Source organism: Rattus norvegicus, chromosome 9 (assembly GCF_021556685.1).
Source record: "Rattus norvegicus strain SHRSP/BbbUtx chromosome 9, alternate assembly SHRSP_T2T, whole genome shotgun sequence".
Classification (NCBI taxonomy): Eukaryota; Metazoa; Chordata; class Mammalia; order Rodentia; family Muridae; genus Rattus; species Rattus norvegicus.
The window spans coordinates 92,060,643-92,077,947 of record NC_141542.1 but is presented as its reverse complement, the minus strand read 5'-3'; the positions used below and the strand labels follow the sequence as shown (position 1 = coordinate 92,077,947).

At 54.2% G+C, this 17,305-nt stretch overlaps 1 protein-coding gene across 17 annotated transcripts; it reads right to left on the bottom strand.

Moving 5' to 3' along the window:
* Positions 1 to 6,359: 6,359 nt before the first annotated feature.
* On the bottom strand, positions 6,360 to 13,700 carry Gmppa (GDP-mannose pyrophosphorylase A). 17 transcript variants are annotated; one of them, NM_001025056.2, is given in 13 exon segments: positions 6,360 to 6,627; positions 6,924 to 7,092; positions 7,280 to 7,372; positions 7,530 to 7,576; positions 7,727 to 7,824; positions 7,945 to 8,079; positions 8,994 to 9,124; positions 10,272 to 10,331; positions 10,618 to 10,804; positions 11,103 to 11,206; positions 12,633 to 12,730; positions 12,831 to 12,891; positions 13,451 to 13,700. In NM_001025056.2, coding segments are annotated over 12 exon segments (1,263 nt in total). In that variant the 5' UTR covers positions 12,871 to 12,891; positions 13,451 to 13,700; the 3' UTR covers positions 6,360 to 6,526.
* Between the last annotated feature and the right edge of the window lie 3,605 nt (positions 13,701 to 17,305).

The window sequence follows — 17,305 nt, the reverse complement described above, 5'->3', positions numbered from 1 at the left end:
AATTAGTGCCCAGAATGTCCTATCCTCTGGCATAGCTAGGCAGGGTTGCCTTGCAGGCTGCTATCTTGGAGAGGAAATCAGACACACGGGCTACCATCACAAGAGGAAGTGGAAACCCCTCTTGGCTCACCAGGAGGGGGTATGTTGGTACCTCCCGCTTGGGGGTAGCCAGAATGGTCCACTTGTGCCCCCTGGGAGGTGTGTAAAAGTGTGAGTCCTCATAGGGGAGAGGAAGTACTTGTCCTGGAGGAAAGGGGGGCTGATTAATCGGGGCGCTAATGAGCAGCAGGGAGAGGAAGCTCAGAGGGGAGGGGGAGGCAGCTCCATCGATCCAAGCCATGGAACCAGCAGCTGAAAAAAAAAAGCGAGAAGGGAATCGATCTGAGGGAAACGGCAGCTGCTGAGGATTAGAGCCCGAGGTCCACGCGCTGTCCAACGGCCACCCCTCCCCTGCGTCAGCCTGGCCCTGCAGTCTCAGGCTGGCCCCCGAGGGAGAGTCACAAGCGCAGCTTCCCTTGAGGGTTCAGGTTGCTGCTCAGCCTGCCCTGGCTGCAATACCAGGTCGGGCCCCTGGTGAGGGGTACCCCAGTGTGTAATCCCCCTGCACACCTGGTCCTAGCCATGCATGGTGCTCTGACTAGATGCTCCCAGCCTTTCAGCAAAGTGGCTTCCCAGGGTCCCACAGCTGGGTTTCCCCACAAGCTTCCTTCCCGAGAGTCTTAGGTCAGCAGGTTCCCAAAGCTGGGAAGACCCCTGGGGACAGGTTCAAGTGCTGCTTTTGGCTGGGACACAGCAGAAGTACAGTTGGTACTGGAAGCAGGCGCTGAGTTCCTATGGAACAATCCAGGTGACCACACACAGCTAGCTCCCTCTCTACCCCGTACCCTGGCAGTAGTCTCCCCTACTCTTCCCCCACTGGTCGACTTCCAGACCTTTCCAAAGTCCCCCCCCATCCCCACCCCCCTGCACCACATATCCCTCCTTTTCTTTCTTCCCCTTTCTCCCAATATCGATTTTTCTTTACTGGGGTTTTTTTTTTAAAGGTGATTTAATTGCTTTTTTAAGGTTACTTCAGTTTGGGGCTCTGCCAAGAAAGTGGGAGCTGCCCCCAAGTCTCCCCCCAGCCCTCACCACTCCCCTGATATCCTGTCTGAATTCCTTGCTATCTGCTGAGCTCTCAGGGTCAAGCTGTCTCCACCGTAAGCTGACCTCCATCATGACACCCTCCCCCGCTTCTGATCGGCAGGGACTCTTCCACCTCTAAAAGGGAAGACGTTGGGTGGTAACTCCATGCCGGGGGGTTGGGGTGGGGTCTGTAGGGGAACTCCAGGGCATTGGAATGAAGCCGCAGTTTGTTACACGCAGACTCTCACCATTGCCCGGTGGCCAGCTGTCTCTAATTGTCCGCAAGTCCCTACGATCCAGTCTCCCAGACCTCCTGGAATCAGGTCATGCTCAGTGGGGACCCCCGTCCTCCCATCCCATCTCTTGGCGGTTTCCACTCACTCTCCCCACCCGCAGCCCCTTCTGGCCCCCTTTCTATTCCTCCATACCCCCTTTGCCTCTGGTCCTGTCCCCTCTCCCCCCCTTCTCCCTGCTTCCCTGCCTGCCTCCTTCTCTGCCCGGCTGCAGTTGGGTGATAATCTCCCTCATTTAGCCTCCCGGCTGCTTCCCCGGCTCATTGCCCAGCTGGTCCCTGGGGCCCGGCCCAGTTTCTTCCCCACCCCCACCCCCATCCCTGCGCCCAAGCTCCCTCAGCCTTTCCCTGTTTCTCTCACCCATTCCCTAGGGACCAGCTGCCCCCTCGGGGGCGGGAGTGGGGTGGGGAAGCAGGGCCGAGGGGAGCTGGCTAGGACCTGAGCTAGCTGTGAGCTAGTAGGAGGGGCTGCCAGCGACCCCGGAGTTTGGAGTGTGGGGAGGGGCTACGGTCCCGGCAGAATGTGGGCCCCACTCCGGCTCCTCTGCCCTCCAGTTATCCCCATTTCTCAGATGTGTTCACCGCCCAGTTCTCCCCGCCCTGAGATTCGAAATAAGCTTCCTGAAACTGAGAAAGAGCAGGTTAGCGAGAGAGGGAGGCAAAGGTCAGAGTGCATCCGGTTAGGCAAGCCCGGGAAAAGGGTGGAGACAACAGGGAGGTCAGGATGGATTAGTCAGAGATATTGGGAAGAAACTTGGAAGTTTTACATGAGCAAAATGTCTCTCCAAAGGGAGACCCGAGACTCCGGTACAGAACCTGAAGGGTTTCCCAGGGAACCTCTTAACAGTCCAGGGACTCCCCCAAAGGAAGCCTTTTCTGTTCTTTCCTGTCGTTTGAGGGCTCCTGACTCCCCTGGCTGGCTGGCTAGCTTCATAAACTACACAACCTTTGAACTCCTAAGGAGCATTCTATAGATCGAGTCCCCAGCCTCCAGATCCCAAGGGACACCTCCTTGACACCCGCCGCAGCTCAGAAACCAGGACCTGGTGCTGACCAGGGGGTGGGAAGCCAGTGTGGGACACATGTAGGCAGGGAGGGACAAGGATGGGGGGGGTGAGTGCCTGGCCAGGCCTGGCTGGCGAGCGAGCAGCAGTGACAAACGGGCTGTGCGGGGGCCGAGGGGCGGGGGGCGGACGGCGGCTGATTTATCTGGGTTATTTATGCCACGGACGAGGCAGGAGAAGCGGTTAATGAGAGTCCCGGCGAAGGGGGATGGGAAGGACCGGACGTGATCTGAGGCAACTGAAGAGGGTTAGCGTCCCATCGCCAGGCCCTGCCCCCACTGTCACCAGTACTCTGCACCCCCACAGGGCCCTCCCTGGGCTATCCCTGGGAAGCATCCGCTCCTCTGCCTTGCGCTCACACAATCTATCCCTACTTGGGTATTCTCAAGCGGAGGTCATCGGTCACCAGGAATGGAGAGGGTGGGATTGAAGCTTAGGGAAATCCTGGAGGAACTAGGGAGGGGACGTGGAAGGGGAGGGCGGAAGAAGAAAGATACACATCCTGACTGGCTGGAAACGGACGAAGTTTAAGGGGTCAGTGGAGAGGGCTGAGGTAGAAGAGGGAGGGTGGGAGTAGGTAGGCAGCCCACAGACCCTGAGCAGACGCTAGAGACAGGGCAAAGGGCCTTTAGGCACTAATCTGGTGTCAGACAGGGAGCCCCGAGATGGGGGTCTGAGTGACAGAGAGGCTAGGCAGGAGGTGGCGCTGGTCGGAGAGCAGAGAGAACAGGAAGGAGGGAGAGAAGATCCAGGGAAGGAGGGGGAGAGGGCTTTGCTGCAGCGAAAGCTGCTGGGAGCAGATAAGGCAGCACGGCAGCAGGAGGGATTAAAGCTCCGAGGGGCATGGGGGGGTGGTGCCGAGTGGGATGATGGGAGGGGGCAGGGAGGAGAGGGTTGAGGGCAAGACACCGGCCACAGAGATGAGCAGGGAAAGGAGATCTTTGAGGAGGCAGGTTTAATCAGGGGCTATTAACTAGGAGAGGAGAAAGAAGAAAACTCTTGATCATCCGTTCTGGGAAGGAGGACTTTCCGGTCATGAACGTTTCTACACCCTACACATGCCTGGGGTGGCAAAGCTAAGCCAAGCGATGAACCGGAGAGGGTAGAGGACTGCCAGATAATAGGGTTGGCAGAGGCTGGCCCCTGGAGCCGCTCAGAACGGATTTGGAGCTACTGAGGGCACACAGCGCCGCCTTGCGGTGGCCAGTGGAACACGAGAGTCACAGGAATAGGTCCACTGGCATAGACCCTCACCTGACTAGGGTAGGCCTCCTTACGGGGAGGGGTACAATCTTGGAAAAGGAGTAAGTTGCTACCCGGGATGGGTTCCCAAGGCATCCCTTACCATCCCTTGACCTACTAGAAAGGTGTTCTTGGTGCCAATGAAACCCCTTGCTCCCCTAAACCTAGCCTAGGATAGTTCAGAGATGGCTTGGTGACAGAAGGCAGCCTTAGTGGGAAGAAAAGGAAAGAGAGGGGGGTGCGGGAGGGGAGCGGAGGTGGCAGGCGGGGCCGGGTAATTGCGTGTTTGCCAGTTCTCAGTCTCTGCACACAGGGAGCGTGTGTTGGTGGGTGTTGCTTCCCTTTGAGGAGTGTCTGTTGGCAGAGGTGTCAGTGTGTCTATCTCAGGGGTCTGGGCTCTCCTTGGTTCCCACCCCCTTTTTGTTTTGGGGAGTATGGCTCTGGGCACACCCAGCTGTGTTCCGTGCTGATGCGGCAGATGTGGCGGGCCCCAGCTGTGCCTGCTTCCCAGAGAGGGGGAGGAGGCTGCAATCTGCTCCCCCATAATAGCTGCTAAGTGCCAGGGGGAGGGGCTCTGATAGAGGTAGGATTGGGACCTGGGCAGCCCCAACAGGACGGAAGTGAGAGGGAGCACCGACTCCCTCAGCCCCACTCTGACCAGTCCCCCCAACCCTAGCCAGTGTTCTTGGCTCTCTGTCTCTATCTTGCTTGCTCCTGAAGCCCATCCAAATTTCTCTCCATACTCAGTCCCTGTCCTCAGCTCTCCTTCCCTGTCACCCCATCCAGCTTGATGCCAGGGACCCACCCCCCCTCCCTGGCCCCCAGCTCGCTCCCCTTCACTGATTTCACAGAATAATCTTTTTATGGAAACCAGGAAAAAAAGCACTAATGGCAGGAGCGCACCCCTCCCCCGCATCCCTCCCCCTGCTCACCCCCCCCACTTCCCACCCTAGTTGCTTCTGATTTCTCTCTTCTCAAACCCACCCCTGAACCAGCACCCTCCTATACCCTACACCTCTATGAGGCTAATGAAGGTTGGGTGCAGGTCCCCAAAGGAGCAGATAAGGGGACTCCCTGCTACCCCTCTCCAGACAGGGTGCTCCCACATCTTGGGCTGTGAGCTGCCCCCTTAGACAGTTGGGGCTTTGGCTTCTCCCAATGCAGAGGAGTGCTCGGAAGGACTGAGGGTGTCACCCCCTCACCCTTAAGACACTTTGCACCTGTGACCCCCCCCCCCCAGCCTGGGCAATGTGTTGAATGTTTCAGCTTCCCTACTCCACACCACCTTCAAACACTGACCCTCTCCCCTTCCAGAGCCTCTTGCCATCACGTCTCCACCCCCACTGGGTCTAGGAGGGGGGTCCGGGGGGCCAGGGCCTGACACAGACTTATTGGATTTCACGGTGTTTTGCTGAGAAAATAATTAAATTATCATATTTATGATGGAGCTGCCATGGCCTCTGCCAACCACTTGGAACAGAAGGGTCAGGGTAGGGGGAGGAGAGGAAAGGGACCCATAGCCTGGCCTTGTGGTCCAACCCTCTCCTGGCCCCTTCCTTAGGGAGCTGACCCCAGGCTGAATGGGTCTGCAACTCTGCTGATGGTTGCAGACATGACAGTTGTCTGGGTTGGAGGCAGTCTGGGAAGAAACTAGAGAAAGAGGCTATGGAGGTTACAGGTTAGAATTGCTAAGACCTTGGGCCACCTCCCATGGGCCATCCAGCCCTCGTGACATGGGAGGTCATCTCTAGGGCAGTCCCCAGGTCAGCCTTGGTCCAGTTCCCATATTTCTTTTTAACTGCCTGCCTAGGAAACTATGAAATCCTGAGCTCTGTCCCAGCCCCTGGTGTTGACAATAAGGTCCTGACACCCTGCTGCCTGCCACCCAAGCCGGCTGCCAGGACCCCCTCCTGCCTCCCACCCAAACCCTGCCCCCCTATTCTCTTCGGGTAATTAGATTCCTCTCAATTAGCAGATTACGATCATTACCAGCTCATCTGGCAACTAAACTCAGCACCCACAGCTGTGGAAAGGGGGGTGCCAAGAGGGGCACACTCGGGTCATGGGCAAACATGGAGATGTGGAGAGCAGGGCTAGGACCCGCCAGGTATCAGACTGCCAGGAGGTAAAGGGGCCTATTCTAAATCAGACCTCTGACAGGGGAGGGAGACGGATTCTGGAAGACCCCTGGGTAGGGCCAAAACCCCCAACTCCCCAAAGCCAGCCTGGGAGCAGATGGAGCTGGCAAAGCGTTAAACAGGCCAGGGCTGGGTCTTGGCGTGGAGCTGAGGAGAGCAGGCTGCTGGGTGTTCAGCCTGGGTCCAAGCCTCCCAGCAAGTGTGCCCACTGAAATCCTTCAGCTTTCAGCATTCTGGAAAGCCAGGCCCAGGGAGGCAGGCAAGCAAGCAGGGTGAAGGTCGTGGGGGCCAGCAGGCCAGGGAGCCTGGAGGGCCTTCCTCTAAAACAGCTAGTGCAGAAGGCTGAGGAAGTGGGAGGGGGAGATTTACCAAGACTCCGAATTCATTATTCATGAGCCAGCAGCGACGACTCCAATTTAAATGCTAATGTGGGGGGGCCTGACTCAGCTGCCCCTCTTGTACCTCCACCCCCAGCCCAGGCACAAGCGGAGTCCAAGCTGGCTCCAAGGTTCACAGGGGTTTATTTGGGGGTGGGGAGGGAGGCCAGGTGTCCCCAGCCACACACATGGCTCCCTATGAGGTGGCTTCCTCAGGTCCTTTCTGGACAGAGCTGGTCAGGCAGGCGGCATCCCACAGGAGAGTGGGTGGAGTCCTTGGGCAGCACCTCACAGAATGATTTGGTTGGTGAAGCTTCGACTCAGCTCCTTATGTGGTAGAACAATCGAGTTCAAGATAAGCACCTCAGCGGGGATCCGTACTCGGCAGCCTGAAGCATGGAGGAGGGCGCCAGGAACAGGTCACAAGAGAGCTGGGGCCATGGCTTGGCTCTGCCTGTCAGTACTCCAGGCCAGGCCTCCAACCCCAGTGATTTCACTCAGGCTGGGTACATGGCAGGATTTTGGTAAATATTTGCTTAAGGAACACACACACACACACACACACACACACACACTCAAGCACAGACATGCACAATACATAACAAGAATTAAGGTTCCCTGCGGACTCCAGCCATCACCTGTGGAGCTCCTCTACCCTTACCCCTTACCCTCCAACAAACCATACCCAGGATGGTGATGGCAGGAAGTAGCTTTCCATCTTTGAAGAGGCTCTCGCTGTCCATGCGGGCGCGGGGGTCATTGGGATTGGGGTCATTGGGAGTCCCCTCTACGCGGGCCCAGCGCCCCACAGTGCTCCCCCAGCCCACAATGCTGTGAAGGACACAGGTGTGTTCCTGCCAAATAGAATGGCTCAAGGTGAGTGGGGTAGGAGGCTGCACGAGAAGGTATGGAAGGGACACTCAGAGCCTGGGGGTGGGCTTACCCCTCTTGCTCTGGAAGGCATACCTGAATCCCCCCCCCCCCGCCCCCGCCCTCTTCAGCCTCTTGGGTACCACACACTCCTGTGTGCCTGGTTCCTACCTGCAGTGTGGCTCCATGGAGGACAATACTCTCCCGCAGACGCACACCCTCGCCTATGGTCACCCCCTTCCCAATGGAGACATTGGGGCCCAGCTGTGGAGAAGACCATCATACTCTGAGAATGGAGGGACTTGGGGACACAAGAGGTATTCCAGAGCAGGTGGGGGAGACAGGCCAGCACCTGAGTTTAGTCCCTAGGTATCCCCACGGATCCCAACAGCCTCTCCCTGAAGTTGGGGCCACAGCTTACCACAGCTGATGGGGCCACTTTAGCAGTTGGATGGATGTAAACATTTCCTGGAAGCAGAAGAAACAACCTGGGGTCAGGTACCCCAAAACACATCTGGATAGGGAGGGGAGGAGACTGAGCCTTCATTTCCACCTGAGGTGAACAGTGTAGGCCCAAGGATGTGGGGAGTGAAGGGAATAATGGGGTGGGGTGGGTACCTCTGATTCGTGGGCCCCCTGCAGTGTGTCTGGCTAGCCGTTCTGGGTGGGTGATCTGGTATCGCCCCAGATACAGGCGGGAAGCATAAAGGGCCGAGCTAGGGACCAAAGCAGGGAGGGGCACTCAGGGTCCACAAGGGCCTGTGCCCACCACCCCAGTGCCACGCTCTTAAGAGTCTCAAGATCTGTGGCACAGGCTCTTCTCCAGCCCCACATACCCTGCCGACTTGATCTGGCTCCAGATGCCGTCGGTGAGGTGCACATAGATTTGGCCCTGCCCAGCCAGGGCTGAGAACACATCCTGCTCTAGTCGGATGGTCCCTGCACCAGGCCAGGAGCCTGGAGATTCCTCCCTGGCCAGGAAAGAGGTAGATATCAGTTCCCTAGGTGAGTCCAAATATGGAGTCTCTCCAGGAAGGAATTGAAGGGGCTTTTGCCACTCTCCAAGCCCTCCTCTAGCTTGGCTCTTTTACCAAGGTCTATTCAAATCCTAGGCACTTCTTGTACTACCCTTGACTACTGCTTTCACTGGGAAGCCCCAGGCCTAGACCCCACTCCTCCCGTCCCTGCTTATGCCCACCCTCCCCCTATTCACCCATCTAGATTCCCCCCTCACTGGATGGCACAAAAAAACAAACAAACAAACAAACAAAAAAAACAAAAAAACCCAAACTCACCCCAGAGCAAGGCAGCTGGTGAGGGCAGAGACAGTCACAGAGAGGGGGGGGGAAAGAGATGGTACAGATGCCAGCTCAGCGGAAACAGAGATAGAGAGGGCAGGAGAGATGGAGAGAAGCAGAGACATGGTGGAGTGAGAAATGTTGTCAGCAGATGAACGAGGCGTGAGATGGGAGCTGGGTTGGGAGGGGAGACCTAGTGGCCAGCTTTCAGGCTTCCAGGCTTCGGGAGGGACAAACCTGACATTAGCCAGCAAGGCAGCCTGAGCGAGAGTGTGTGTGCGTGTGCGTGTCTGCACTTGAGCGCATGTGCACCCAAGTGTGTGTTGCCGTCTGTTCTCAAAGATGTCTCTGGGACAACCAGGGCTGGAGAGAAATGGACCAGAAGCGGAATGGGCAGGCGGTGACAGAGGAGGGGCTGGGGTGTGGAAGGAAGAGGGACAGAATGAGGTTAAAAGGGAACTCGGGAAAGGGCGAAGGGAGAAAGACAGGGAGCGGGGTGACATGGGGCCTGCAGAGCCTGGCAGGGGGCACGGGTCGGGGACTGGGATGCTTGGGGTTGGGTCACAGGGTCATGGAGCCTGCCTCACAGTTGCCCATCCTGCTGATTACGCTGGAAAACATCCCGGAGAGGCTTCAGGGCTTCTGGGGAGAAAAGGTAGATGCCACAGTTGATGATGTCGCTGATAAAGGTGCTGGGTTTCTCCACATAGTGCAGGACCTAGGGAAGTGAAGGCAGAGTTCATAGTGGAGGGCAGACCTCCACCACCACCACCACCACCACAATCACCACCACAATCACCACCACCACCACCACCACCACCACCACAATCATCACCACCACCACCACCACCACCACCACCACCACCACCACCACCACCACCACCACCACCCCTGGCTCACACTACGTCACCCCCAGGCTCCTCTGCTGCCAAGAGCAACTCCTGAAGGGGTAGCTCACACCTTGGCCCTACCTGGCTTTACATCCCCAGGGGGCTACCCATGCTCCACCCTCCCTAACTACGGGCATTCCAGGAAATAACTGGGAAATAACCGGCCACTAGGATGTCCTTCTCTGCCTCCTCCTATGGACAACCCTCTGTCTGGAACCCAGTTGACACTGTTATTTGGCACTCCGTTGTCAACTCCGCTTAGCTCTTCCGACCTGACACCCCCTGACCTCTGGTCATGCCTCACCCGGGCCACTGTGCCAAGGTTTGGCTCTTGACCGTCTTCCCTGCTAGACAGGTTTCCTGAGAGACAGGGAATGTGTTGTGCGGTTCTGTTTTTCATGTCTAGCTGGTGCCTGCCACAAAACTGCATGTATGTAAGCACACGTGTCCGCTTCATATAGATTTTATATGTATTAAACTATGAACAAGTAAAATGGTTTGTGTGTCAAAGTCCATGAGATTCAGGGGCAGGGATCTTCACAAACAGGGACAAGGTCCCTCTTGCCTCAGTGACTATGCTCCCACCTCCATAATTATGGGTCACCATGCTACTTCCTGCCTGCCTTTGCACAAACTCTTCTCTCTGCCTGCAGTCTCCTTCATCTCTACCTGTTTCTTGAAGGAAGCCCTGCCCCCCTCATGTCAGGCTCTTGCTGGGCCTCTCTTCTGTGTTCCGTAGTGCCTGGTGCATACACTTATTAAAACATCACTCCTACAGAAACGAGCTGGCGCCCCTTCCCCCTGTCATTCTCTCTTAAAGATGATTTACTAGGGAGGGCTAGGGGAATGGCACACAAACTGTCCTATCTGTTTGACAGGATGGACCCCTCCCAAAAGTGTTCTCAGCATCCCCTAAGAGGTGTAGGGTATGGGGTTGAACTTACAGAGAGGCACCCAGCCCCATTCCACTCTCACCTCATGCGTCTGTGGATTCTCAACGATGCAGCCGTAGTTGAGAGATTGTGTCCTGTTCGCCTGAGAGACAGACATATCGAAGACAGTGACCTGCCTCCTCCAGGGCGGCCAAGGCTGTTTTCTCTCCCTTTCTTTCCTTCCCCCCTAGCACCTGGCACGCAGCTCTGACACTGACAGGCCTTCAGCAGAGTTGAGAGCTGACAGCTGCCCTCCCTCCCCCGACTTCCCAGCAACCAAAGGGCTCAGGGTTGCCAATGACACCTCTGTAACTGTTGGAGTAGCACACCTCCCTCCCATTCCTACTCCAAGACCCAGAGTGGTCTCTGCCTCTCTACAGCCCTCTCACCGTGGTGCCAAGGAGTAGGAAAGGGTGGCGTTGGAGCCTGTGAGCATCCAACATGGCACTCAGAGGGAAGTCAGAACAGACATCAGCATTGAGCACGAAGAAGGCCTCAGGTGCGCCAGCCAGGATCTGGTCCCGAAAATGGTAGAGGCCACCCCCTGTGCCAAGGGGAGTGAACTCCTGCAGATACCTGTTCCCAGGAACCCCAACCAGCTCAGTGAGACACCATGAGCCAGGGTACCCGACACACCCTCCCCTGATACCTCCACCCTTGTCAGGAGTACCTCTGGCCTAGGCCTGCAAGGAAACCTCATATTAAGTAATTCTGATGCCCCAAATAAGTATCTTGGGTATGGGGTGAACCCTGGTGAATATTACTGACTCAATCCATTCCCAAGAACTTTGAGACTCAGACACACACACACACACATAACACACACACACGCGCACACACACACACACACACACACACACACACACACACACACCTGACTGGAAGGTTAAACTCCTGCTGTGCAGCTTCCAGGAACTGGGTGAGAGCCTCATCAGGCTGGTAGAAGCCAATGAGTAGAATCTCCTGCATCCCAGGGACCTAGGACAAATGAGGAGGTTGGCAGAGAAACTTCTGATGAGAACTGGGAAGGTCTGGATACTGGTCCAGAAGCCTAGAGGATACAGGCTCAGCTCCAGTGGTTATCCTGGGCAACCAGCCATTCTGCCCTGCTTTTCCCTTGGACAGTGAGGAAGTTAGAACGCTCAGCTCCATCCTTCCACTTTTTATTTACTTATTGTTTTAGATTTATTTGTTTAGTTTATATATGTGAGTGCACTGTCCCTGTTTTCAGATACACCAGAAGAGGGCATTGGATCCCATTACAGATGGTTGGGAGCCACCATGTGGTTGCTGGGAATTGAACTCAGGGCCTCTGGAAGAGCAGTCAGTGCTCTTAACCACTGAGCCTTCTCTCCAGCCCCCCTCCCCTTTTTAAGATTTCCCTTTTTTTAAAAAAAAAATAGTCTCCCATGCACCTGGCCTGGAATGACCTTGTCCACCAAGCCACAGTCCTCCCCCCTCTCAGCAAGACCAAGACCTCATACATACTAGACAAGTGTTCTGTCTCTGAGTTGTATCTGTAACTCATGTACGTTCGTCCATGCATATGTGGGGGTACACAGGCCCTTGTGTAAACAATCACATGGAGGCCAAAGGTCAATCTTGGATCTCCAATGGATCTGTCCTCAGGAGTAGCCCACCTTGTCAGGGTCTTTCACTGGGGTCTGGAGCCTAACGATTAGGCTGGACCGGCTAGCCAGTAAGTCCCAATAATCCCCCTATCTCTACATTCCCAGTGCTGGGGTTACAAGTCCATCACTAAGACCAGCTCTTTAGACGGATGACTGACAGGGATCGAACCCATGGCTTGTTTGTGCAAGCAAGCACTGACCAACTGAACCACCTCCCACTATATATTATTCTAAGCTTGAAGCTTGTCCCCAGCATAAGATGACAGGGTCATTTATCAAGGGTCTGCCTTGAATGAGGCATTTTACAGCTTCCACCCTCTACCTGGGAGGTTTAATCTCCTTTACAGATAAGAAAAGTGGAGCTGAAAGAAGTTGAGATTTTGCTTGCTCCAGGTCTCAGCAGGAAGAAGGGGGACTCAAACCCAAACCTCGCCTAGCCCAATAACAAAGCAATAAAGAATAGAGAAGCTACAATACTGGGCTCTGCGTTTTATTACCAGTACCCCCTGCCATGGCTCTGATGCCTTTCAGATGCCTGCCCGACTTCACATTCCATAAAACTAGCTGTGAGATCTGAGCGGCAAGAGGCAGGGAAGTCAGGGCTGGCTGCATGCACAACCTGAAGCAGCGCCATTCACATAGACATCTGTGAATGACAGCCACGGTAGTTGTACTGGGTGGGAGAAGATCATGGCTGGGAGAAGGAGGACAGACACACAGCATGAAGGAGATGAGCAGGAAGTGTGGAGTGAGAGGAAGGCCTACGGGGTTACCTGGGCACAGGCTTCTATATGGTGCTGGATCATAGGGACACCTGCCACAGGGAACAACGGTTTGGGCACTTCAAAAGACAAAGGCCTGAAGCGAGTCCCTGAGAGAGGACAGGAGAACATTTTAGCTTCCTATTTCCTACTGTCCCAACCCCACCGGCAGCTTCAGCCTACCCACTCCCTTATTCCCCAGCTCCTCACCCTTCTGGGGTCCTCCAATGAGGATCACAGCTTTGAGCATGATGGTGGTTGTGACCTAAACCTCCAACCACAACAGAAGAATTACAACCATATCCCATAGTACAATACATAGTCCTTTCCTAGGATGTAAACTCAAAAGTTCAGTATAGTCCCTCTGTGGGCACATTGCCACAAAGTTCATCCCAATCCATACCTCAGTTGGCTTCGGAAAACCTCACTCCACCCTTTTATCTCTAATGACTTCTCCTTGGCCATGAACAAATTCTGTAAACTCAGGTACTCAACGGACCCCCTTCTCTGACCCCAAATCTCAAAAAACCTGAGACGTTCAATCCCAATGCTTTGCGAATGCCTGTTTCCTCTTTCTAGATGTTCAGCTCCAAGTCCCAGCAGTGAATATGAAACCACAAACCTCGAGTGAGCTCTGGGTATTTAATTTCAATCCTAAGAATAAACTTCAAGAACTGAACTAACACTAGTTTACATCTGATGAGCACCAACCTCTAGGTGCTGAATATGAATCCTACAACTATCTGCGTGTACTAAAGCTCGAAACAAAACACAGTTTCCCTTGATATGTCAAACGCTGAGCCTACTACTCCAGCAGTGCACATACTGACCACCGGTGTGGAATCTCTGGATTCTAAAGATTGATTGCTGACCTTCTGGACCCCACAATTGAGTCTGTCCAATAGATGTCAGCTTCTCGTAGCCACCAACACAAGCGTGGGCATGAGGAGAGCAAGGCAGGCCTTGCGAACCCTCCCTACGTCGAGGGTTCGTCCCTTACCCCTACCCTGCCTACCACCCCCTCCACCATTTAGGTCCTTTTACCACTAGTTCCCTTTACGCCAGCTCTGCCGTCTGCCAGTGCTTGCTCCTTCCGTGTACGTGTCTCCTTACAACCCGCGAGAGCACCTTCGCAGGGGCTGCTGGGAATTGTAGTTTTGCAAATGTCCTCTCTCCAACTCTTATTAGACAGTTGGGAAGTGTGCTGGAAACCTTGAATTTGGTCAAGGCATCGTGGGGCAAGGCTTAAACGAGGAGAGAGAGAGGAGTAGGATGAGGGTTAAGAAGATAGGCCTGGAAACTAAGTTTGAGACCTAAACTTTTCTAGTATGGGCTCAGGGACAGCGGAGAACTAAGTCACAGGAGAATCCTGTGGGTGGCCAGCTTTGGAAGGGGCTAGAGTGTCAATAGCCGGGAGCGGCAGCGCTTAGACTGAGCAAAAGAAAAGAAGAAAGAGTCATAGCTTCAAAGTTTGTCCAGCTGAGAAGTTTGACACGGAGAGAAATCCTATTCCAGATTACTACTGCCTGTAAAATGAAGCACCAGACTAGGCTGGCTTTCCAGATTACCTAGTGACTCCAACATTCTGTGACCTTGGTATGTGGGTCTTGGAATTGGTATGGGACAGGGGCAGGGGCAGGGGCAGGGGCAGGGGCAGGGGCAGGGGCAGGGAGAGTAAATGGCAATGGAAAACAAAAAATAAAAACAAACAAACAAACAAAAAACCCACAGAGGGTCAGAAGGAAAGCAGTTTTATTAAGCCAGGCAGAAGAGGGTTTGGATCCCACCAGCACTTGGGCTTACAGCCAGGGCAAAAGGTCTAATGGTCCCTTTCAAGCCACGTCCATCTGAGCAAAGTGCTGGGCCATGCCGAGTGGGGTAGTCCTGGAGAATGGTAAGACAGTGGTGGTGTTGATACGGATCTCAGCACCTTGGGGAAGGTGTTGAGAGACAGAGGGTGGAGGTGTGGTTATCTGTGTAGTGAACTTGGTTAATTTTAAACCTCTGTTCTTTGCAGTCCAGTGACCCTTTCTGCAAAGTTTCTGGGAACAATACCACACAGGTTCCCTTCTTGGGCTCTGCCTTTGGTGCAGATACTAGACCTCCTTGTCATAGTCTTTGATGACCTATCCGTGCTTGGTCTAGCAGACATGGCATGGACTTGATGAAGGGCAGGAGAACCCAACCAGTAAGGGACCTAATGGTAGGACCTTCCGAAGAAATATCTGGCCCTAAATCCACAAGGGACATTTGAATTCACAGTATGATATCGGACATATGACTAGCCTTTAAATTTTATCTCTTTAGCTATTAAACAGGACTTAGCCCTGTCCCTTTTTCTCTGGGTCAAGTAGGAGATCAAAGAGATACAGCCCTCACAAGTACTTTGGAGACAGCTTTGTGTAAGGAAAGTGCCCTGTGGGTTGGGAGCCAGAAAACTAGATTTTAAATCTTGGCTCACACTGTGACCTTGGGCCCTGGAATCCTAGGATGGGAGCCCAGGGTTGACTTCTCAGTCAGGGTGGGATTAGGTCCTGAAGTAGGGGAGGAAATTACTAGGCTTGTCATGTCCCCCAGTCAGTGTGGAGGCTCCTCATCACTCTGGACTAGGGCCAGCTACAAACTCCCTTTCTCCTGGACACTACCACTGCAGATGCCCACAGCGTGGCGCTGTTTTGAGCACAGGGCACGTGAGCGTTCCACAAGGATGCCCATGGACTCTGAGCACTGGCAGGAACACTTGGCTAAGTGATGCTGTACCAGGGCCACCGCTGCATCAGCATCTCTGGAGACAGCATTACTTAGGCCTGTGGCACAGCTCTTGCATCCAGCAGGTAAACAGGTCTGGGAAAGTTGAAATCCATCACGTCAGCTTGGCTGCTCTGCCTTCATCAGAACTATGTCCTTCAGAGCCTCCAAAAGCCAGAGCATGCCCTTCTCCCTCGGTTCCTTTTGAAACACCCCTGTCCCTCCAGGCTGGGATGGTATTCAGAGCACTTGTAATAGAACTGAGGCCTGTTCCCAGCCCAGTCTGCCAGCACACCATCTCTGCGCTTTACCCTTAACCCACTAGACACCTGACCTGGAAATTGGGAAAGGTAACCCTGAACTGTTATTCCCAGTCCTCTCTTCTGTCTTTGTGACAGGACAGGGCCTGGATGGTCATTACCATCCTCGAAGGTTAGGATTATAATTGATTCCCCAACCCCTAGGTCCGCTGAAGTCCTTTGGGGGCATACACTTTGCATAGGGGACAAGGCTACCTGTGATAAAGATCATCTCTGGGGGCTTGAGTGGAGGGCTGTCAAGGCAGGTTAGGGCACCCGGTGGGAGCGCTGTTTCCCTTCATTGTAGGTACTGGCTTACGAGAGTAGGTGCTTGCTTGCCACTTTTTGATCAAAACGATTTTGATATCTCTCTGCTGACATAAATCACCTTTGCTCCTCCGTGTTTGGAATAAGCAGTTCACATGCCATTTCCAATGGAGATGGGAAGGAAACTCCCAGATCAAAAGGGACGGGAGAGGAATTTTTTTTTGCCATTTATCAAGATACAAGTTCAGGCATCTCAGTTTTATATGAATGCATCTGCGATGTGTGGGGGATTGGAGATCCTCGCGGGTGAACTGTAGATCTTCACAACTGGAATGGTGGGTGGGCAAGGTATCACCCTCTGCTTTTTAACATCTTGTTATTTTACTATGGTCAGCCTTGCCTCCTTCCTGAGATCCTGGAAGGCAGAATGGCTATAGAAGCTTGAGTCAAGGGGTCCTCAAACCAGTGCCAAAGCTCTCTGCTTACAGTCAGAAGTTTGTTCCTTCCATTTTGCCAAGAGTAGAGCTTCAAGGTAGAACACAGGAAACCTGGCTCCTTCTTTCCTCTACCTCAGATCCAGGATGCTTATTTCTGGGACCTGGTGACCATCCTTCAGTGCTGCATGTATGTCTAGTCCTTGCCCAGCAGACTCCTAACTTGCCTTGGAGTCAAGAAGGTCTAGCCTGATGTGCCCCTTGAAGACAAGAAGGTCTAGCCTGATGTGACTCTTGGAGACTAGAAGGTCTAGCCTGATGTGCCCCTCAACCCTAGGAAAATGCGGGACATAGGCACTCCAACTGCTCCAGACATTCAGATCTGTGTTTTAATCCCAAGCACCGAGGCCAGGGCCCCTCCTAGTTCCTTCTCCAGCTCTTCACACTGCTTCTTTTTACCTAATTACTGAGATGAAATCCATTTCTCCCTAGTCCCGAGGAAGGACAAGAGTAAAGGAGTCTGGGCCAGGCCTGCCATGTGGCTGGTCCATTCCAGAGCCTGGCACTCTTCAAGTTACAAAGAGGGAGCATATGAGCAGAGGTGGGTCCCTGGGGTCAAAAGAGAGGGTGGTTATGGGAATTCAGTATGTCTTCCAGCATCCTAGAAACTGCAAAGCGACTACAGTCCCCCTTCATCTAGCCAATCAAGGAGGTGAGGGGCAAGGGAAGGATTGGAAGGTCCCAAGGTACTCAGTGGCATAGATGGTAGACCCCTGAACACACTGTCATTTCCTGGAGAGGGTGAAGCTCCACCCAGGACTCACTCCAAGCCACCCAGCACCCTCCTCCTCCTCCTCCTCTTCCTCCTCCTCTTCTTCCTCCTCCATCGCTGCCACCACCACTGCCTCCTCCCCCAATCCCAGAGACCACACATAGG